Source organism: Molossus molossus, unplaced genomic scaffold (genome assembly GCF_014108415.1).
Source record: "Molossus molossus isolate mMolMol1 unplaced genomic scaffold, mMolMol1.p scaffold_m16_p_8, whole genome shotgun sequence".
NCBI lineage: Eukaryota > Metazoa > Chordata > Mammalia > Chiroptera > Molossidae > Molossus > Molossus molossus.
In genome coordinates this window covers 82,088,056-82,110,798 of record NW_023425402.1, presented here as the reverse complement: position 1 = coordinate 82,110,798, position 22,743 = coordinate 82,088,056, and the positions used below count along the sequence as shown (strand labels likewise).

At 38.9% G+C, this 22,743-nt stretch overlaps 1 protein-coding gene across 4 annotated transcripts in view; it reads left to right on the top strand.

The window, feature by feature from the left end:
• The window catches only part of PTPRK (protein tyrosine phosphatase receptor type K), a 502,788-nt gene that overhangs the window by 98,054 nt on the left and 381,991 nt on the right, over positions 1–22,743 (top strand). For 3 of the 4 annotated variants that reach the window (XM_036248313.1, XM_036248314.1, XM_036248312.1), the window contains exon 2: positions 21,670–21,792. In XM_036248313.1, coding sequence (XP_036104206.1) covers positions 21,670–21,792 — 123 coding nt within the window. Of the gene's footprint in view, positions 1–21,669; positions 21,793–22,743 lie in introns of those variants that run through there. The other variant, XM_036248315.1, reaches the window with a different exon arrangement.

Below are 22,743 nucleotides of genomic sequence, written 5' to 3'. Positions count from 1 at the left end.
GGTCTGATTCATCAAAGCATGCTCCGTATATCTAGTGTACGGCCTTGGATTTATTAGGTAAATAAGCATTTATTGACTTAAAATGAACAGTTGATTCACAGATCAAAGAGGGAAAATATATATATTTTTGCTTTTTACTAGGAAGACTGACCAATGTTGTGCAAATAATTCAGTGTAGAGCCTTGTGTTTATTTCAGTATGTGTAGGAAATTCAGTATTCCCAGAATTTGAACCTCATTGAGACAATTATATTTTTTTCTTTCAATCTGATGACTCGTTGGAGATGACTGTTTTCCCCTGGGAACTGTATAGCTAATGTCAGTGTTCCCTTTCTTCTTTTAGGGAGAACAGGCGGACATATTTTAAGCAATGTGCAAGCTAGGACCCCATTACAACAGGTCCTCAAATAAGTCATTTAGTTCAGCATCATTTCATTATAATGTTGAGATTTAAAAAAAAAGGGGGGGTTCTTGGCAGGGGCCACTGTCTATGTGGAGTTGGCAGGTTCTCTCCATGTCTGCATGGGTTTTGCCCAGGTACTCAGGTTTGCTTCCGTATCCAACAGTGTGTGCAGGAGATGAGTTGGTGAGTCTCCTTTGGCCCCGGCCCAGTGAGGTGGGCGTGTCTGTGAGGGGCCTGTGATGGAGGGCGTCCTGCTCAGGGCTGGTTCTCACATGTGCCCTGAGCTGCCAGGAGAGGCTCTGGCCACCCTAGATCCTGAGCTGGAATATAATTATCTTACTTGTGTTTTTAAAATTTTATTCATCTTTCTTTCTTTTTCAACTTTTTTTTTTTCTGTATTTATTTTAGAGAGAGATAGAAACATCGATGAGAGAGAACATCAGTTGGCCACCTCCTGCATGCCCTGCTCTGGGGATTTGGCCCACAACCTGGGCATGTGCCCAGACCTGGAATAGAACCAGTGACCTCTTGGTGCGTGGGTCAACACTCAGCCACTGAGCCACACTGGCTGGGTTATTAATCTTTCTTAAATGTATATGTGGCTCACATTTACTAGATTTTTAATATTACAAGTGTTTTGAGTCTTTATTTAGAATTTGATGATGATTCTATGACCAGAAATATACTGTAGGAACATAACCTTTGATTATATCAATCTAGGGTAAAATTGATGTTGTTATATGTACTTTCCTTTGAAGATGCAGTTTCCAAGAACCTACCTATGGCATTAAGTGAGGACTTACATGAACTAAATTTGGAAATGTAATGGCATAAACTCAAACAAAATAGATTTTATACACGTTCAGTGTTATGCATGATTATTCATCGCTACGTAGTGAATAGACTTCAATACTAAGCAGCTATTATGAAGGATTTCGTATCCAGCTAACCAGCCTCTTGAGTGTCCACAGAGGGAAAGGCTTGATCCTGAGAAGTTTGGAAGAACAGTTTTGGATCCCTTGGTATTTCTTTTTTGTGAGGAAGACTTGGGAGGAACAGTGTTTCTCATCATTTTTGTGAAACAGCTCTTTGTTGGGAACACAAAAAGCATGTGACCCTTTCCAACCCCAGAATCCTTCTTGCTGGCTTCTCTGCCTTGGTGGTGAGGACTCCCAGGACGGCTGTTATTGGAAATTTACATCTTCTACAGGTTCTCAGGTTGTTTTCCTGTTGAATTCTAATTCTCTCGTTTTTTCACCTTCTGTTATTTGAAAGAGGCAACTAAAGTCCTGTGTACTCCTTTTCAGCCTCCACGTTCTTCCTTCCTCTGTCTCGAACGCACACATTGAATAGACTCAGTCTTATTTTTCACAGAATGGCTTCCTGCCCCCAAATGTACTTTGCCCTCAAATATCTTCTGAGCTTCATGTAGTAAGACCAAAAAGGGAACGGTGGAGCTACTATCTGACCTTTATTTGGGATTATTGGATACTACCTAATTGTAGATATTTGCAATTTACATCAAGTGCTGATAAAAATTTCAGCAGGGAAGGAGGGAAAGCCTTTATGTAGCTGACTGAGTGTGCTGAGGGAGTGGTGTGGATTGTTGACATGAGCGTTTTACGGAGCTAGAGGGAATCATTAGGTTAATGTGTTTGTGAGCGGAGGGGGAAGGATGAGGGATGGGGTAGGCAAGAAGACGTTTGATTACAAAGTGAGAGACGCTCTAACATCAAAGTCTGGCAGGCGGTGATGTGTGCCAGTCAGTTTCCTTCTGGCTCTTTTCACTGGTGTTCTGGTACCGAGGGAGAGACAGGCGGAGTCCCGGGGACACTGTGGCAAGACATGGGCGCTGTGGACATGCTTGTGGTGCTTGCTTTACTCTCTGCAGAGAAATGTTTTCAAAGGACTGTGGTCTCCGGTTCAAATCACAGTTTTCCTAAAGGAAACATTTTATTTGGCATCTTTGGAATTTTAAGGAGGGAGTTTGAAGAAACTATGACTATTTTAAGAAAATGGCACCTAATGGATTTTAAATGATCATAACTTTGTAATAAGTGGAATTCATACATGGTAGTATTTGCAAACATGCATTTTGGTTGTTGTGATTAGATATAGTGTCGTATGGCATGTTGACATCCATCTTTGTGGGATATTAAAAAAAAAAAATCTTAATTAGAAAACAAACATACCTCCTTGCGTCTGAACCATTTTTATTTTCCCTTTCATCTGGTGGGAATGGGTAGGAAGTTATGCAGTATGTTACCCCGGCTTGTGAGCTGCAGAGCGTGTCCCTGGGAGTTAGATGAAAAGAAGCATGTCTTTTTTCTTTTCCTCACATCAGGTAAATGAGATTTACTGTGAAACCTGTTTGTTCCACGGGAAAGAAAGGTGAACTTTGAATTCATGGCAATATTGTTAGGAATGAGAAAATTAAGAAAGAGGAACTCGGTGACCAAAATACCGCCACGACTGAAGACATTTTCTTGTTATTAAATAAATCAAGATGCAAATTTCAGCATTATTGTCTAATTATTAAATATTTGTTTGTGAGCGGAGGTGGAGTGATTTATAATAGTGATAGATCGAGAAAGAATCTCTAATGATATGCAACAAATTACTTTTCTTGTATTAACTTGATCTGTGCATGTTAGATGACTCCCATGCTTTCCATTATAACATTATTGTTTTGTGAATTCGCATTATTAACCATTATGTTTTTTCTATGTATGAACAGTATATAAAATTCTCTTTGGGGGTGCTGATATTTAATGGCCTGTCCTTGTATAAGGCTGCAGGAAGAATTGTGTTAGCCATACAACAGTATGAAATTAGAGTTAACTCTCTATTTTCTTCCTACGTATGACCTTGACGATGGCTCATCTTGTTTTAGTTTTTTACTGCCTAGGCCTGTTCCTCACACATACCGCATACCTTTAACACTGGACCATTTGTTAAGCCTAACTAGTTCATATTCTGAAAATGTAAACATTAACACAAAGAGAAAATGGAATACTTTTTTTCATTACATGTGAGATATTGTACAAAAACAAACAAAACAATCAACCCCCTCCCCCCCAAAAAAAGGAAAACAAGTATTTTAGATCAAATTTTCTGCTTTATAGGAGATGTATATAAAGTATGATTTGTATTTACTTAGTAACTATCTGATGAAACATGGGAACATTCTCATTTATTTAAAAAGTTTTTATCCCTATTTGGAAAGTTGGAAAATAAATATATATTAAGGTAAGAGAACAATTTATATTAAAGAAGTTTGAAAATACAAAAAAGATTGTAGCCCAGCCAGCGTGTCTCAGTGGTTGAGCATCAACCCACATACCAAGAGGTTGCCAGTTTGATTCCTGGTCCTCATCCCCGGGTGTATGGGGGTGGGGGTAGGAGGCAGCTGATGGATGTTTCTCTCTCTCCCTCTCCCTTCCTCTTTCTCTAAAATTAGTAAAGAGAAATATTTAAAAAAATAAAAAAGCTTGTAATCCCACTAGTCTGAAAGAAATACTACCATTGTTTTGACCTCTCCTTTGTCTTTTTTTTTTTTTTTTTTAATCCTCACCCGAGGACATTTTTGCATTTATCTTCAGATAGAGTGGGAGGGAGAGAAGGAGGAGGAGAGAGAGAGAGAAACATTGATGTGAGAGAGACACATCAACTGGTTGCCACCCACACAACCCCAACTTGGACTAGTGACAAACTGCAATTGAAGTACAGGACTGAGGAAATGAACCCAGGACTCTCTGGTCCGCGGTTGACGCTCTAACCACTGAGCCAAACCGGCCAGGGCTCCTTTGTTTTTTTGCATGCATGTATGTATGCATGCATAGGGGTGCTTTGTATATCCATGTATTCTCTAATTTTAATTTTAAAGAAAAATCAAGACACATTGAATGTATAAATCTTTTAATTAAAAAAATAACTCATAAATGTATAGTTTCATATTATTTTCCCCAATCACTTACAAAAAAGAAAACGTCTCTACACAGATCTGGTTTTAAATCTCGTTAATTTTGACCTTTCCCCAGCTCTCCCCCAGACTCTTGTAGTCACTTATTCAAATCCTGTCTTTGTCCCTTGTGGGTAGTCCCCCTGCAATCTGACCTCCAAAATACATCTCAAAAAATGGCACCTTTTTTTGTTGAAATATAAATACAGTAGCCCCCCCCCCTTTATATGTATTGTTCCAAGACCCCCCACTGGATGCCTGAAACCTCAGATACTACAAAACTTGATGAATACTAGGTTTTTTCTATACTCACATACTTACGATAAAGTTTCATTTATACATTAGGCACAGTAAGAGATTAACACAATAACTATTAATAGAGCAATTATCACAGTATACTGTAATAAAAATTATGTGCATGTGGTCACTCTCTCTGAGAATATCTTTTTTTTTTTTTTTAATCCTCACCCCAGGATATTTTTTCATTTATCTTCAGATAGAGTGGAGGGAGGGAGTGTGAGAGAGAAACATCGATGTGAGCAACTGGTTGCATCCCATGCAACCCAACCAGGGCCGGGGACCACACCACACAGGGATACATGGTCCTTGATCAGAATCAAACCCACAACTCTTTGGTCCTCAGGCGGATGTTCTAACCGCTGAGCCAAACTGGCCAGGGCTCTCAGAATATCTTATAGTAACTATGCCTTATTTGTAGTAAATGGACTGGTGTTACTTGTTTCAAGGAATTCTTTGCTGATGTATTTGTATAGGCTCAGTGCTTTCTGCTACAAAATATTGCTGTTAGTTGGACCATATTTACTGTTCTGTCTTCCACCAACAAATTTACTGCTCCCTGGGGTGGAGGGAGATGACTCGAGATTTTACCACACTACTTAGAACAGTGTGCAATGTAAAACTTACAAATTATTTCTAAAATTTTTTGTTTAATATTTTCAGACCATGACTGATTATTCACTTATTAAAATAAAAAATATCTTTCTTTAATTGTGTCCCTTGTCCTGTGGCCTTGGACATTAAGCACAAGTTAAGTTTCTGTATGATGCCTTATCCAGCTTTTCCTCAAGGGTTAAAAACCAAATATTTAGAGAAAAGTCTCTTTCCCTTTTTTTTTCTTCTTTTTAAAAAAATCCTCACCACAAGGATATTTTTTAGTTGATTTATTTTTTATATTTTTTTACACAGAAGGCTTAGCATTCGAGAATTCTGAGCTTCAGGGGAGGCTTGGAAGGTGTCATACAGAGAATACCTCTGTATGAGCAAGTGAGCTGAAATTAAAGAATTTGTGTCAAAGCAAAACCCAAATCACGTGATTTAATAACTCTACGTAATCTAGACTATGCTTATAAAGAGTCCCTGCCATTTCCTCATTATGCTGTATGTATGTCATCAAACCTTAGTTACTTTAGTTTTTCAGATAGTTTGAAAAGTACACACGCTTTTGCATCAGAGATAAATAGGTTTCAATTGCTCAATTACTGGTTATGTGACCTTGGCTAAATCAATAAAGGGTTCTCCACCTGAGTTTTCTAGTCTGTACAATGAGAACACCTTTCTGACTAAACATGTAAATATTAAATTAAATTAAATATTTATATTAAATGAAAAATTATGGACATGAACATTTGTAAAGATGAAATAATATACAATTAAATGAGATGTTTGTAAATATTAAATGAAAGTACACCAACAGTATCTCTGATTTAGAAGAAGCACTTAGCTTTCTTTCTGTTTACAAAAAAATTGATCTTTTTTTGAAGTGTCTGGTTTCTCTTATCCTGTATCATATTTAGAAAAGCTTTGAAATAGCTTTATTTCATTAGATCAACTGGACAGAGCAAGGAAAGAACTAATCTCCTCCAGAAGATGAGGTTTTGGAAATAAGTCGTGGCAAAGCAATCCAACTTCTTGTCTGTTTGATCCGTTTCTTAAAAATTAGATGAATGACATACAATATTTGCTATCTTTTAAAAAAATCTGCCACTTTGAGGAAATTTAATCTGTGTACACTAGTAAAAATATTTTTAAAAAGGCTGATGGATTGCAGAGGGACAATAAGAATTCAGGGTGGTGCCTGGCTCATGTGGCTCAGTGGTTGAGCATCAACCAATGCACCAAAAGGTCGCTGGTTCGATTCCCAGTCAGGGCACATGCCCAGGTTGTGGGCTCGATCCCCAGTGGGGGGCATGCAGGAGGCAGCCAATTGATATTCTCGCTCATCAATGTAATCTCTATATCTCTCCCTCTCCTTTCCTCTCTCTCTGAAATCAATAAAAGAAAAATTATTTTAAAAAAGAAAAAGAATTCAGAGTGTTGTGCAGTAGATTAAAAAGAATTGCTTCACTAGGACAGAGGGGCGGGCCCTGGGATAGTCTCTCTCATCATGTACGGAGTCTGGAAGTCCGTCAGCCTCAGAGGAGCCTGGTGTGAAAGGAGGCCATGGAGACAGGAGGCTGGTTCAGCTGGAACCTGATGTCCTTCTGAGTTCCGATACTTATTGTAGCAGTTGGATAAAATGTGGCCCTTTTCCTGCAAGCACTTATTTTGTTAATATTACAAGTGCATTTAGTATGAATAGACTTGTGCCTTAGAATTAATTTGGGGGGCATATCACATAGAATTTCTTTCTCTCTATAATCCCTCTTAAAGGTGGAATGAATCCAGTTGTGTGTTTTTTCTTTTCTTTTCTCCAAGTTGTGACCCACGAGACATCAGTACTATAGTTTCTGTTTCTTTTAGTGACTTACTAACTTTCATTTGACTTTTTTGTGTGTAGTTAGGGTTTTTAATGTCAATTATTAGGATAGAAAGAGAAAACTTAAGAAGTAGGTATCAGTTTGGATAAAAAGTCAACCGACATGAAACCTTTGTTTTGCAAAGTTGGCTCAGTATAGGAGGGCAGCTCTCATAGTGATCATTCTATGCAAGCTTCACAATATATGGACCTGTAGACCTCCTACTCGACTAAACCTAGACTGTGGTCTAGATGAACACAGAGTGTCACCTGTGCTTAAATGATCCTTAATTTCCTTTCCAGTTATGAATTCTAATGATTGTATAACACTCAATAGCGTGCAGTCTTTGGGAAGATCAAATTTCTCAAAAAGTATCATGTCATCCCATCTGAACTGTAAAATGGTTTCAAAGCCACTACGGTGAAATACCACTGATACCACGCAGGTCATGCCTTAAGAGGAAGGGCATGAAAATACCCAAGCAGCTGCAGAAAGGCCATCTGTCCTGAGACTCCAGTGGGCATTCCTGTGCTGGGTGGAGAATGGTTCTAGATGGGCTCGAAGATCTTTAGCAACTCCTGACATTTTCAAATTCCTTCATGCTAAGTAAATGCATATTTAGAACAAGTGCAGCCCTGCATTTTCCCAGGAAATTAGGGTGGACTTCACTGAGATAAGAGACGGATGAACAATCTTTCATTCAGTCTGAGCAGCACTCCATGCAGATAGACCCTTGACAGATGCCCTTGATATTGTGCTTCTCTTTCTTTATGGGATCGTTTTGAACTCTGTCAGGAGTCAGGTTAGAATGTCACTGCCTTGTCCTGCTTCAGCGATCTGTAGACGGACTTAACTACAGTCACCATCCTCAAATAGCTAGTTTAAGTAAATTAAATGCCCTTAGCTACTGGGGAAGTGTATGGGTTGTAGATGCTGAAATAAACTGGGTTAAAAATATTGATTACACAAGAGATGCTCACTGCGAGAGGCATGTATCCTTGGTCTCCCAGTAATTTCTCACTTGTAAATGGCATCTCGGAAGGGATGGCCAAATTCCTGGTGCAGGCATGCAGACAGCTGAGTCACAGCTGCTGCAATGAGACTGTGCCTCCGTTCCCTTCTCCGAGAGAAGAAACGGGGGAAAAGACGTGAAAAAGAACAAGTGCCAATAGCTTACTGAACATTCACCAGCTCGAGAAGTGTGTGAGATTCCTGGGCCAAGAGGAAGCCATTGCTCTGCTGCAGGGGAGTGTTTGAAGCATGGATGCTCCTTTTCCCAAGGGAACTCTTGTGGTTGGCCAACATTGTACAACACTGTATCTTCTCTCTCCAGAGATCTTTCCTGCATTCCTAGGAATGCCTGTGGCATCTGGCCCATGGTTTGCTGCTGCTTGTTTAGTCTGCACTTTGACTTGGTGATACCTGGCTCTCCTGTTGCCTCTCTCCTCAAGCTCGGTGCTCCTCTTCCTTCGAAGTGCTTATTTTCCTCCATTCGAAGAAAGTGTAGAAATACCAGCTTTGCTTGGATTTAGATCCTGGGTTGGTGCCTTTGCTAGCCAGGTGATCTTGAACTAGTCACTTAAACTGAGGTCAAAAGCTTACCTTAGTTTCTTCATCTAAAAAATGGACATAATAATACCCATCTGTTTAGGTGGTTGTGACGGTTAAATGAATTACTTAGAACAGTACTGGGCACACAGTAGCCACTCAGTCATTATTAGCTGCTATTGTTGCTATTGCTGTTCCTGCTGCTGCAACTTTCATTGGGAGTGTAGTGACATCTATTTCTGTTACTACTTCTGACACCTTATAGCTTCTGTGACTACTCTTACCTTGTGCCTAAAGAATATCCCCTTTTGGAGCGAACTTTGAAGATGACTGGAGACAGCTATTAATCTACTAAAGCAGGTAACACTTCAGCTTGAGGAGGAGCACTAATAAATTAACAGGTGTTCAGTATCCTTACAATACTGTTTTAGAAATCCTGTTGATTTAAATAATTATACACAGACATATACCAGAGGGGAACAAACAATATTATTTAGACATTATGAATTTATACTCAGAAGTACCAGTAGCATTAGTTATAATATTATTAGATTTATAGCACTAGCAAAATGGCTGGGTACTACATTTTCACAAAGAGGGTGACTTTCCTTAGTATCACCAAAATGTTAGCAAGGATTATCTCTGGTTGGTGGGAATATATGTGATTTAAAAATTTTTAAATAAAAACAACTCATGTTTATTTAGTATGTACTAGGTCTTATGAAGAGTGTTAAATATTTTTGTATCTTAAAAGTATCTGTTAGCTTTACACTTTGTATTCTAATCACATGTTTTCATTAATCTCCTTTGAGTCCATAAAGCCGTTCTGAGTTTTGTTTGTGAATTCTAATGCATGTAGAGATTGTAATTGCAAAACAGCATACCAAATGGCACACATTCTATGTTGCTGTTACTTATATCTGCTTGATGCTGTCAGTATGTAGAGAGTAGGTATGATCATAGGATTGAAATAAATAGCTCTAAATTCAGGACTGGGAATAAAAAAAAACACCTTTTTTCCATTCTCTGTATGAAAATACATGTTTATATGTTCTGGTGTATAATGAATACAGTACTGTTGACTGGTTTAGATTTGACTTTTCTCCTTGGTAACATTGAGATTTGAAAAAAAGTACTGTATGTCTGACATTCTGGGTTCTTGGAAAGATTTACTTTGTATCTTAAATGTTTAAGAAGAGAAGTGTGTTCATTTGGCTTTCTTTGGAGGCTTTGGTTGTTATTGTGATTATAAATTTAAGGCTGAGAAAAAGTTTTACCACTGAAGGCCCAGCCAAGTTAGTGTTGGGCAGGAAGTCAACTCTCCTGCCTTCAATTACTTACCCTGCACTTCTCTTCCCCCGCGATTTCTAGACCAGGGTTTTATAGTACTATAAAATTTTATTCTTTGACTCAGAATTCTCACTTCACCCTTGGAGGTGTAATTATTAATGCCATCGAGTCAGATTCAATCACCTCTCACTCACTGAGCATTTGTGGTCTGGAAAGAAATCATAGATATTCCTGTTTAAGACGATGCTCTGTAGACATCACTGCAAGCCTGGTGCGGGGCCACACGGCGGCCACTGACTCTTAATTACTTTTAGTGTTTCAGTAGAAATAATTTTTCTCAAAAACATAACCATTATTGCAAATATCTCCACAACCAAAAGAAGCCTTTATGTTTGTTTTACAAGACATGCTTTGAATACATGAAAAACAAATCCTTATATGAAACACAGTCAGTGCCTTTTAGGGATTACCGAGGGGAGAGGTGTGGGTAGCCTGCAGAATCTTATAAATGGGTGATTCTCATCTTGTGGGGATATTTGCTTGTATTTGTGATCACAGCAGGGAGAAGGTTTCTAACGTCACACAATTCATTTTAGATGTGACAGTCCTTAACAGGTTGGAGTTTAAAACTTATTGAACAAGAATCTAAGTGCCTCTTATTCATCTTATGTGGGCAATTCTTCTAGAGAAGCAACTTTATACATGGGAACATGAGTATTCCGCCAGCTGTACCTGCATTATGGCTTTGTCGTTTAGATTGAGTAGGTCGCAAACTATCATGTCCATCTAGGTCTCAGCTCACTGGTCTCTGCTTCCCTACCCTGCACCCCGAGGGACCCTTCAAGCTTTTAGTCATTATCTATCACACAGCTCCCCACACTCTCTCTCCGAGTCTCCTCTCTTCCTTTTCCAACAGAGGCTTTCATTCCTCTGGGTCTCCATCTCCTATTTTCTCTAATCCAACAGCCTTTCTTCCTTTTACTATCCACCCTGCAAAGGACGTTCGGAAAGAATCTTAATCAAATACAACTACTTAGAATAGCAGCTGATCGCTTGCTCTGCACCATAATTTTCATGTCTTGGTTTCTTTAGTTGTACTTTCTATTCACCATCTTGATCTAAGTAAACTCTATGAACATCCAAACTGTAGGCTAAAATTAAATACAAAATTGAGAGATAAGAAGGGGGGTTAGGAAGGGACTTGAAGTTGGAAGATATTTTCCTATTTCTCCCAATAAGTGTATGATTTCACTGGTTGATTGAATCGTACTCCATCTATTAAAAATGCTATTTCTAGGAATAGATTTTATTTTACTAATATCAGATTATAAGAAAAATGTAGCATTAATTATGAGAAGTACCTGCATAGTCACATCACGGCTGTGGAGATTGCGTTTAAGCATTTCACATGGAAATGTGCATAAGTATACATTCTCTGACAAAGTAATAAATCCATCCTTTGCAAATGAAGTAGCATAAGAAATGTTTTTGAAATGTTCAGTTCTCTTTTATGTCTTTGCATTCTGGTTGTACCTTCAGATGAGGCCGGAAGTTACCGAAGTGATCAGTGAAAAGGAGCCACGCTGCGCTATTTTATGTCACTAGGAAGTTATATTCAAAGCCATTCTTTCAGATAACTTTGTTTTTGGCTGACTTACAGTGCTCTTGGTGTAATTTATCTTATCTTGAATGGTTTATTAAAATGTTACTTCTCGTAAGTAGTTTCCCTTTGTTTATTTTCTCAGTCTGCCCAAAGAGCTAGTTGAAGGAATTGGTGGCTGGGGAAGGGTGGTTTAATGTCACTGATAGCCTGTGACACCTGCCTTCTTCCCTTTGTGCACCTGATTCAGCATTTCTTTGCCTCTGTAACATCTTCAGATCTTTTTCATCGTCTCAACATTTGCTAAATAATTGCTAGATTCTACATTACCTCTTAAAATATGTGTTGTCTTCGTCTTCACTAATTGATAATATTGAACATTTAGGTTCTCCATGTGAATTAACTATTGTAATACCTTACCAGTGGTCATTCACCCAAAGTTTATGATTCTATTTTGAAACAGTTTTGCAGTAAGTGCAAAGGTAGATCTTTTGTCTCTGGGTGTCATTAAAAAGACCCATAATAATGTGTTTGTTTTTTTGGATGGTTGGTAGCCCTAGCTTGTATTTAGGATTTAGGAGTGCACACATGGGAACATTTATGTAGCATAGAACTCCAGAATTGTAATTGCTGGATTAAAAGGCAAGTGCTTTGCCCTGGCCGGTTTGGTTCAGTAGTTAGAACGTCAGCCTGTGGTCCACAGAGAACCGGGTTCGGTTCCTGCTAAGGGCATGTACCTTGGGTGCAGTTTGTCCCCGGCCCTGGTTGGGTCATGCAGGTGGTGGCCACTCCATGTGTCCCTTTCAGGTCGATGTTTCTCTCTCTCTCTTCCTTTCTCTCCCTCCCGCTCTATCTGAATAAACAATGGAAAAATGTCCTCGGGTGAGGATAAAAAAATAAAAGGCAAGTGTTTTAAAACTCTCATAAATAAAACCAAATTGCTCTCCAAAAAAGAAAGTGCCAGTTGCCCTCCGTTGTCACCCCGTCTGTGGTCAACGCTGGATATTATTTATCCTTTGAAGTTTCACAGGCAATATGGATAAAAACCTCACTTGTGTTACAATTTGCCTTTACTTAAACAGGGAGGATGACAGACTTGTCTTAAGTGTATTGGGGCATTAATTAGGACAATTTATTTTTGCTAATTATGTCCTAGGATGGCCTTGTCGGCTCCACATTGCAATAACGGCTTTTATTTCGTCGGTTTGGGGAGGTTTGCAAGTTGCCCACCGTACCGCGTGGCTCCAGGTGAGCTGAGGCAGGACCGCTGTCTTCCGGCGCAGCGGGTGCCTCACTTCAAACGCTGTCTTCGTGCTGCTGCCGCCTTTCATCTATTATTCAAACCTTGTTTGTCAGCTTCTCACTCCCTCATATTTGAAATTAAAAATTTCCACCTTTTTATAGTCCATTCCGAGGAAAAATGTTCCCCTTTTATCAGGAAACCATGCAGCTTGATAGATTTAAAGTTGGTCATTATGTTTCTGAGCAAGAATAGGAGGGGCTACGGAGGTAGGACTGGTAAATAAATGGCATATAATGCTTCAGCCCAATCATCTGAATTTGATGAGACAAGGATGTTTCAAGTTTTTATATATGTTTTTATACCTCCTGTTCTTGGGGACCATGGGCCTCTGATCTGCGTGGAGTTTGCCACAAAGAAAGGTTAACTTCTATTTCTATTAAATTATTTCTCCAAGCACACCCTGCTTTCTACGCTGAAGATTTTTCATATTTTTTAATATTGTGTGGAATTCTAATATAGGCAAAGTCAACATCTTCAAAATATTTGTATTATTTTGGAATAGTTGATCTGTGGGAGTTTACATTTTAGGAGTTCCGAGGAGGAGAGTAGTGGTGGCATGAATTTCTAACATATACCGGAATTTATAATCACAGAGCTTTATCTTTTAACACAGGCCTAGGAATGTTGGGCTATTGTTATAAGCTTTTTTCCCCTTTTCTAATCCTTCAAATTATTGGTCAAATTACTTTTCACATTCCATGTAAATATAAAACAATAAGAATAAGAATAATATAATAAGAATCTCACCTAGATGTTTCCTTAACTAAACAATAATAAGAATCTCACCTGAATGTCTTCTTAACTAAAATCCTAATGTAATGATGACTTAAACATGCATAGCACTTAGATTTAAGATCATAAGATACTGTGGAGAGATTTTTCAAATTTATTGGCACACCATTCTTGAGTAGTAGGTAGAAGCAGAGATGGGAAAATGAAGCCAACTTATTTTTCAGGGGGGCGAGAGGACAGAAATGAGCAAATGAATATACGGATGGCTCTCAGTGTTGGTGGCCCTGTGTAAACCTTATTCACCAGTTCTCACCATTAGGACTTTCCATGAGGTTAGAATAGCCATTGACTTACATGTCATTTAAAATGTTTTTAAATTGATTTTTTTGTTTTGTTTTGTTTTTTAGAGAGAGAGAGAGAGAGAGGAAGGGAGAGAGAAGCCCACAACCTGGGCATGTGCCCTGACTAGGAATCAAACCAGAACCTCTCAGTGCATGAGATGACACTCAGTCCACTGAGTCACACTGGTCAGGCAAGATTTACATGTCGTTTTTTTTTGTTTTTTTTTTTTAATCTCACCCAAGGACATTTTTTCATGTTTTGTTCAGATAGAGTGGGAGGAGGAGGGGGGGAGGGGGAGACACCGACGTGGAAAGATCACATCGAGTGGTTGCCACCTGCACGACCTAACCAGAGCTGGGGACAAAGGTACGTGTCCGTATGGGAACTAAACCTGGGTCTCTCTGGACCACAGGCCGACGCTCTAACTGCTGAGCCAAACCGGCCAGGGCTACATTTCATTTAAATGTCAGTGTATAGAAGTGTTTTTTGCTGCTTGAGAAATTTTTACTTTATGTGGCCATTCCACTTAATGGTAAGCATATGTACTCTTCTGAGAAAGGAAATTTGAGAAGAGAAAGTTATTGTGAGTCAGGATTCAGCACTGACTTGGTTAGAAGTTGACACTTTCAAAGGCTATACTGTAAGTCTCACTAAAACTGTGGTTAAACCCTATAATGCTTCCTTTATGAGAAAGGGCAAAGGTCCTGGACAACGAGGTTTCTGACCTCACTCAATGTCAACGCAATGATTTGCTTGTGTCTGTGTGAGCAGTTTCCTAGCTGGGAACCTGGCCAAACTTTTTGTTTCAATGACGCATAGAATGAGAAGAACTGGTTATTATTATTATTATTATTATTTTTTATCCTCACCCGAGGACACTTTTCCATTTTTTGTTCAGGTAGAGTGGGAAGGAGAGAGAGGAACAGAGAGAGAGAGAGAGAAACATCGATGTGAAAGGAACACATCGAGTGGCTGCCACCCTCACAACCAACCAGGGCCGGGGACAAACTGCAACCGAGGTACGTGTCCTTAGCGGGAACTGAACCCGGGCCTCTCAGGACCGCAGGCCGACGCTCTAACCGCTGAGCCAAACCGGCCAGGGCAGAAGAACTGGTTAATATGTTCATAGCAGTGATTCTATTCTGATTGAAATAATGATATCCAATGTTCTTCTTCTAAGTAAAGAAAATGGCAGAAAGAACCATATTTTCTACTTTTAAGAATGTGTTTTAAGAACTATGAAAAACCCAGACGCTGGCCTTCTGTCACACCAAGCCCAACAGCTCCATAGAAAAGGGGCTTCATGTTAGTGAAAAAGATAGACACGTTTTGTTTTGTTTTTCCTTTCACTTTAGAGATACATTTTATTTTATTTTTTCTTATTTTTTTTAGAGATTGAGGAAGAGAGAGAAATAGAAAGACCAATGTGAGAGAGAGAGACATCAACGGGCTGCCTCCTGCACACCCCTCCTGGGAATTGAGCCTGCAACCCAGGCATGTACCTGACCTGGAATTGAGCGGAGACCTCTCAGTCCATAGGGCAGTGGTCAGTCCACGGAGCCACACTGGCCAGGGTAGAGATACATTTTAATTATTTACCTAGATTAGTTGATTATCATTTCCTTGAAGTGTTTTTCAAAGTTTTACAAAAATTATTGAATTGAATTCTTGACCTTCTTAAAAGGTAGCTGAGCACATTTAAGATTCCTTTGCCAATCTGATATAAAAGTTTAAATTCAAAGCCTCAAAGCAGATCTTTGCCCTTCCTCTAGGAGGCTGGGTGATGGAATTCCATTTTACATGGCTTCAGCATTTCAAAGACTTTCTTCATAAATGAAAAATCATCTATCACCCATCACGCTTGGCTTGAGTCAGGAGCAACTGCTGAAATCAGCCAGAATGTGTCTGATAGGGGTGAAGTAGAGCCCCCCAGGAATCCCTCCTCAAGAAAGGAAGAAACAAACAAAAAAACCCCCAAAGACATGTTTAAATGTGAGCGTGGCTGGTTTCCAATTTTACCAAAGTGTAAATATGGCTTTAGTTCGGAATTTTATTTTTCAGTACATTTACTTCCTATTACTTCCTTCAGTGGCTTTCTCTAGATTGTGTATCTAATGCTCAGCAAAAAAGATGAGATTTTACTGGAATAGATAAAAGGATGAAAAATAGGAAACTAAGCTTGGGCAAATATATTAATGACATTTGGAGAAATACCTAGTTTCTTTTTTCTTATCCTAGGATTAATGGGAGGGCTACTGCAAAAATTGCTGGAACAGAATTGTTTTTAATTTATTGTAATGTTTTTAAAGCTAGAAAAGCCACTCACTCATACATGTTTTGGGGGAGGATAGGTGAATTTTGAAGGTTGTCAAACAAGAGTGACAGGGTAATGTAGTGATCATATGAATTCTCAGCCTTAGGTCAATGTGGTTAAATAAAATTCTTTGCTGATAACACTAGTTAATCAGTGAGGCTTTTATGATTCTCTCTGTTGAAGACCCTTTCCTGTCTGTGTCATCAAGCCTGAGAGACTGTGCCATGCGATGTGAGTCAAAGTGCACTACATGTTATCCTCAAAGGAGGCAGCACCACTATTTCATTGCATGATGGGATGGGTATTGTTCTCTGTATTCAGTAGTAGCTTGAGGGAATGCCCATTGGAGGGAGCTGCACTGGATGAATTTGACCTTCTACCAGGTCCATTTAGTGGAATGGTTAAAAGTAAAGAACCGTGGCCTGGCTGGTGTGGTGCAGTGGTTTGAGCATCTTCCTATGAACTGAGAGGTCCAAGTTTGATTCCCGGTCAGGGCACATGCCTGGGTTTCGGGCTTGATCCCCAGTAGGGGGTGTGCTGGAGGCAGCCAGTGGATGTTTCTCACATCGATATTTTCTCTCTCCCTTCCTCTCTCTCTCAAAAACCAATAAAAACATATTTTTAAAAAGCCTGTTGTTCCTAGATTCAGATCTTGGCTTTGATACTTTCTTGCTCTGTGAACCTGGGCAATTTTATTTTATTTTTCTACTATGAGATACTTCTCATTAATAGTTCCTTTTATATTTTAATAAACCACTTTTCATCTGTGAAATTATTTCTATGGCTGTTTGACATGTAATCATCCATTACCTCCATAATGAGGTTGGATGAAGTCAATTCATACTATCGGCTCACCAGGTCTCACAAACTTATCTGGGGGCTTCAAGTTGTACCGAGCCTGTGACGTAGGCACAGAGACTTGGCTTGCTCACACCTGTCTTCTGGGTCCCCTCCCATGATGGACATATGCTTACATGTATTTGAGACAGAGGATTGCTGGCCTGTTTTTTTTGTTTGTTTGTTTTAATATTTACTTCTTTGATTCACACAACTACTATTCATTTTATTTTGGTTATAGAGAGCTCTGGACTAGTGACCTATAGAAGAAGATAAATGGTTGAGCTGTTGGTTCATAACCATGGGAATTCCCTGCGTGAAAATCGTAGCTGCCACAATACACAGAGAGCAGGGAGAGACCCGGGGAAGAGGTAGATTGGTAGGTGGCAGTTTTAACAAGCAAGGGCCCTTACTCATGAGGCTTGTCAGGGGTCACAAGACAAAGAGAGCTCCATACCTGACCACCAGAATCTTAGGCGTTTAGATAGAGGCCTTAACATGGCTCAGTCATGAATACCATCCAGACAGTCTCAACAACACGTTACTGCTACTCTCTGAAGCTGCATCCCTGGGCAGAGCACACAGTCCAATACAGCCCAAGGACGTGGGAGGGGGTTCAGTTGCCCTGGTCCAACTCATGGGTCTTAGAAACAACCTTGTTGAGTGTTAGGGGCTTTACAAGTATTATCACTAATCCTCACACCACTGCACTGTATCTATTACTATCTTGATTTTCCTGGGGAGGAAATTGAAGCTCAAATTAGTAAAATGGCAAAGCTATGTGTGTACTTAGTCATCACTCCAAGCTGCATCTGGAAACACTGTCTTTCTTCTACCATTTAAATGGTGGTGTGTGTCAGTTATTTAAAATTCCTTAGGTCTTATTAATTGATGTTTAGGAGATTTTAATCTTGTTCCTTAGGAAAGATAGAGGGGAGTGATACTGGACTCATTATTCCATTCTGGTTAATTCAGTCCTATTAAAGGAAGACTATTCTGTCAGTTGGAGTATAGCATTTGCTTTGAATCATAGACAGTTTCAATAGAAGTCTTACAAGCTAAATGATCTTGGATTATATATATTGGATATGTATTCTTGGCTGGAAATGGAACTCTAGGGATGAATAGTTAGATAATTTATGGGTGTGTTTGAAACGAGTTCATGAAGAGTCATTTGTATCGATCAATAAATGATAGGTTTAGATTTCCACAAATGAGTTTCAGATTCCTTTCCTTTATGAAGGAGCTAGGCTCAAATAATATTTTTACATACTAATTAACTGCAAGCAGGGCAAAGGAACTCTTTCTGGATCTGAAATGATTGTCTTTTAAGGAATTTCATAAATTTTCTTATTTTTCTTCAATTGTTCCTCTTTGGTATTGAACCAGAGCAACATATTATGACCAGTCACTCACTCCCACTATGCCCTCAAACGCATTAGTCCTTAGCATCCACTTGGGGTATTTTTTTCTATTTGAATTTCAATACTTAGAGAAAAAGTGTTGCCTCCCCTCAGTGCAGATGTAAACTATGCAAACATTGATCACAATATGTTAGTTTTTATTTTGTACTTTCATGTTCCCAGAAGTGTAGAGTTGAAAAGGAAAAATATATACACACACCCACTACGATATCCCAGTGGATTTCAGATGAAACATGATCCTTGGCCTGGTTGGGTTGCTGCGGGAGGCAACCAATGAGTGTGTGTGTATCTCTCCCTTCCTCCTCTCACTCTGTCTAAAAATCAATGGGAAAATATTTTTGGGTGAGGATTCAAACAAATAAATAAAAATTATCTACCTCCAGCCCCACCCAGTTCATCTTTAAACTTAACTATATGGCTGCTAGAATTGTTATTATTATTACTGTTATTATTATTATTACTGTGGTTTGGATTATGTCATATCCTTGGATAAAATTCTTTAATGGCTTCACTGTAATTAGAATAAACTCTAAAATTTTATGATTTAAAATCACACTGATTTTGCTTTGTTTGTGCCTTGTTGCTTACATATTTTTCATGTTCATAACAGACTCTTTTGAGAAAATTTGAGTTTCCCAACATATCATATTTCTTTAGATCTATGCCTTTGCCCTTGCTTTTTTTAAAATTTCAGTTTGGGTTCTATTCTGGCTTGGTGCATCCTAACTCATCTTCATAGGCCTAACTCCATGAGGCCTTCCCTAACCAATCCTGGTATGAGTACTAATTCATTTGTCATTCATATTCTTCGAGACTTTGGCCATACTGTTATTATTCCTTATAACACCGTAATTAATATGGATATATACATGTGTATGTGTATGTATATGTATCTACCCCCACCATTCCACCACCCACCATGTCTGTCTGTGCCATTACTCAGGATGGAACAGTACTTTCTGTATTCTAGTTCAGTGCATTGTATTAGTACAAGGTACACATTAGTACAAAATACTTTACAAACAGATTTTTAAAAACCTTTTGCTAAGGATTTATTGATATGCTCTTATGTGGTAAGTAGATATATGGTACCTCTTAGATTATAATTTATTTTAAATAAAAATGTCTCAACACTGAAGTCAAGTGGACCAGGGACCATGTTCAAGCTCTTGACTGATAGGCCCGCAAACAGTAGGGGTTGACCCACTTATTTTGCAGATACTAGTTGTTACTGCTTTTCAGGATCCTGCAGTCTAAAATTAACAGTGGCTATGAAGGACAGCAATTAAGGCCATTTGTCTTCCGAATGAGGCAATGTAGGTTCCACTGGTAGTTTAAATCTACACTGAGGGCACTCACCATTATAAAGGGCAGGGGGGGCCCCGGAGGCATGTATTGCAAAGCGATAAGTCATTTTGGGTTGGTAGCAAATTATATTTTAAGAAAAACTTTTCCCTGGCTATGTGAAGATGCATTTCCTTGCAACCTTTTTTTCATTGATTAATTTTAAATGAAAAAACACATCATTTTTTTATGAGACCGTTTATAGAAAGGCTATTTTAAGCATACTTAAGGAGAGTACTAAGCTTTCAAGCTGCTGAAGTTTAGTTACTTTAAAGGATTGATGGAGTTACATGTGTAAATTCAAGGATACCCACGTACATATTCTGCTTTTGAAAAAGGTCTTTAGGGCTGTGGTATCTTCTCGAGGTCTCTGATCCTTCCTTCTTTCATTGTGATGCTGGCTTGTTTTTGTCTTCGGTAAAGCAATGTAACTTTTATTCATATTCAAACTGATGCACTTTTGATGAGGAAAATGAAGTCCTTGTTTACAGAGAAGAAGTTACAGGCTCGAAATTGACCGCTGCCTACTGCGGTTGGGTCACAGACTGCACTGAGCTTCTTCACAATGATCCCCCACGCAAACTAAAGAGATAGTAAGTTCCTTTAAAGGAGGCAGTTATTGGTCTTTGTCATGAAAACTGCTGCTGGATTTTCATTAGTACTCAACCATTTTTTTTCAAGATTAGACATATAGGCCAGTTCTTATTTTCATGATTTGAATAAACTAAATATGTTGAGGTGTATGTGCTTGTACGTATGTGGGTTGAGAAGGAAATGTAATTATTCTGTCTCCGTCATCAAATTTCCCCTGAAAATAAAGCCAGGAGAAATGACTGCTGTGCAAGGGAAAGGCTACCTCCAGTTACAAAAACAAACAGTTACTAAAGGAAGTAGAAGTGGTCAGTGGGATTCCAGGCTAATGGGATCGGTTTTATGCTTCAGTTTTCTCCCCTCCTGTCCAGTCTTAATTGTGTATGAAAGTGATCTGAATAAAGGGTTTAAGAGTGTATCACTGACCTCATGTAGTTTAGACCCGATAAAGCTTTAATTGTTTCATTTGCTATATAAGTAGATTTCAAAGTGTTCTTTTAAAGCAAGGAGCTTGATAAGACTTAACTTCACCTTTTTGAACTTGAATTATGGAGAAAGATGGTTTTCAACTCTTTTTCTTTTTCTTTTTTTTATAATATCATCCTCACCCGAGGACATTTTTCCATTCTTTGTTCAGGTAGAGGGAGAGGGAGAGAGAGGAACAGAGAGAGAGAAACATCGATGTGAAAGGGACACATCGAGGGGCTGCCACCCGCACAACCAACCAGGGCCGGGGACAAACTACAACCGAGGTACATGCCCCCAGCGGAAACCGAACCTGGGTCTCTCTGGACCGCAGGCCGATGTTCTCACCGCTGAGCCAAACTGGCCAGGGCTCAACTCTTTTTCTTTCTCCCCTTATGGCCACTGAAGTTGTTAAAAACTAGATTCTGTGTGGTTTGTAAATTTCAGGAAAGCGTCACTTTATGTGTACCGAACACTAAACAGGTGTGTAATATTATTTTTAAATATTTAAAAATAAGTATCCCAGCCTTCCTTCTGAGGCTCCAACTGGATACTTCTTCAAACAGAAACTACTGATAGAAATCCCATTTTATGTGAAAATTTATCAGGAATGGTGGTAAGCAGAAGTACCATTAATTATTAAAATTATGAGTGCTACATTACACATGTCAGTATAACGTTTCCTTCTCAGCATGTTCTCCGTTTTGAGCAAACCCGTGTAGAGCGCAGTGATCTAAGTGCTCATCTTTTCCCATCCTAGGTGGCTGCACTTTTGACGACGGCCCAGGAACCTGTGATTTCCACCAGGATCTGTATGATGACTTCGAATGGGTACATGTTAGTGCTCAAGAACCTCATTATCTGCCACCCGACATGCCTCAAGGTGAGAACTTTTCTGTTTTACCCAGCGTTGGGGGGATCAATTTGGAATATGTAGCGTTTTCTTATTTTAGGTATAATGTAGTCGTTTAATTGCTACAATAAACCACTATGAACAAGCCACTTGACCACATCTAAGAGCCTTACTATATTGTTTGTTTTACCCTCAATAACTTTATCCTATTATTCTTCAAAAGCTCACTATGTCTGTGTTATTTCTGACTTCGGAAAAATATTGTTTTCTTTTTATTCTTATTTAATAAAAAAGCCAAATAGAAATGAAAGCAAGCGTGGGGGTCAGGGGAGAAGAAGAAGAAGAAAAATAAAAATTCTTTCAAAATAATGTAAAATGTGAGATCAGCTCACATAGATACTGTACAGGCTTGATCCAGTTAGACTGGGGGGAGGGAAGGACTTTTACTCCGCAGCGGGTAGATGGCTTACCCCACCGTCCCTCTGGCCCGGGGCGCCCCTGTGCCTTTGAGTAAAGGGTGCCCAGAGACCAGATTGTCAAGTAAAGGTCTGTTCTGAGTGAATTGTAAAAACGGGGCTGAGCCCTGTTCATTCTAGACACTGATCTTTTAAAATCCTTAGGGTATTGGTTTTGTGACATTATACATTTTCTTATTGTTTAAACCAGTTTGAGCTGTTTTCTCTTAACATAGGATACCAATATATACATATCACATTACACACGATCAGACTAATCCTTGTGTCTTCAATTCTACATATTAATTTGGAACTAATGCCAAATCCCATGCATATATGTTTAACAATAGTTATTAAATGTAAAAATGAAAATGCAAATAGCAATTTAAAATACTGTACTAAAGAGAATAAACCATTTCTTTTCAATATCTAGTAAGAAACACATGCGGCATAATTATACACTACATATAATCATGTATATATAATATACTGTGGAGGAAAAACAAACTTACCTGTACCTTCAAGG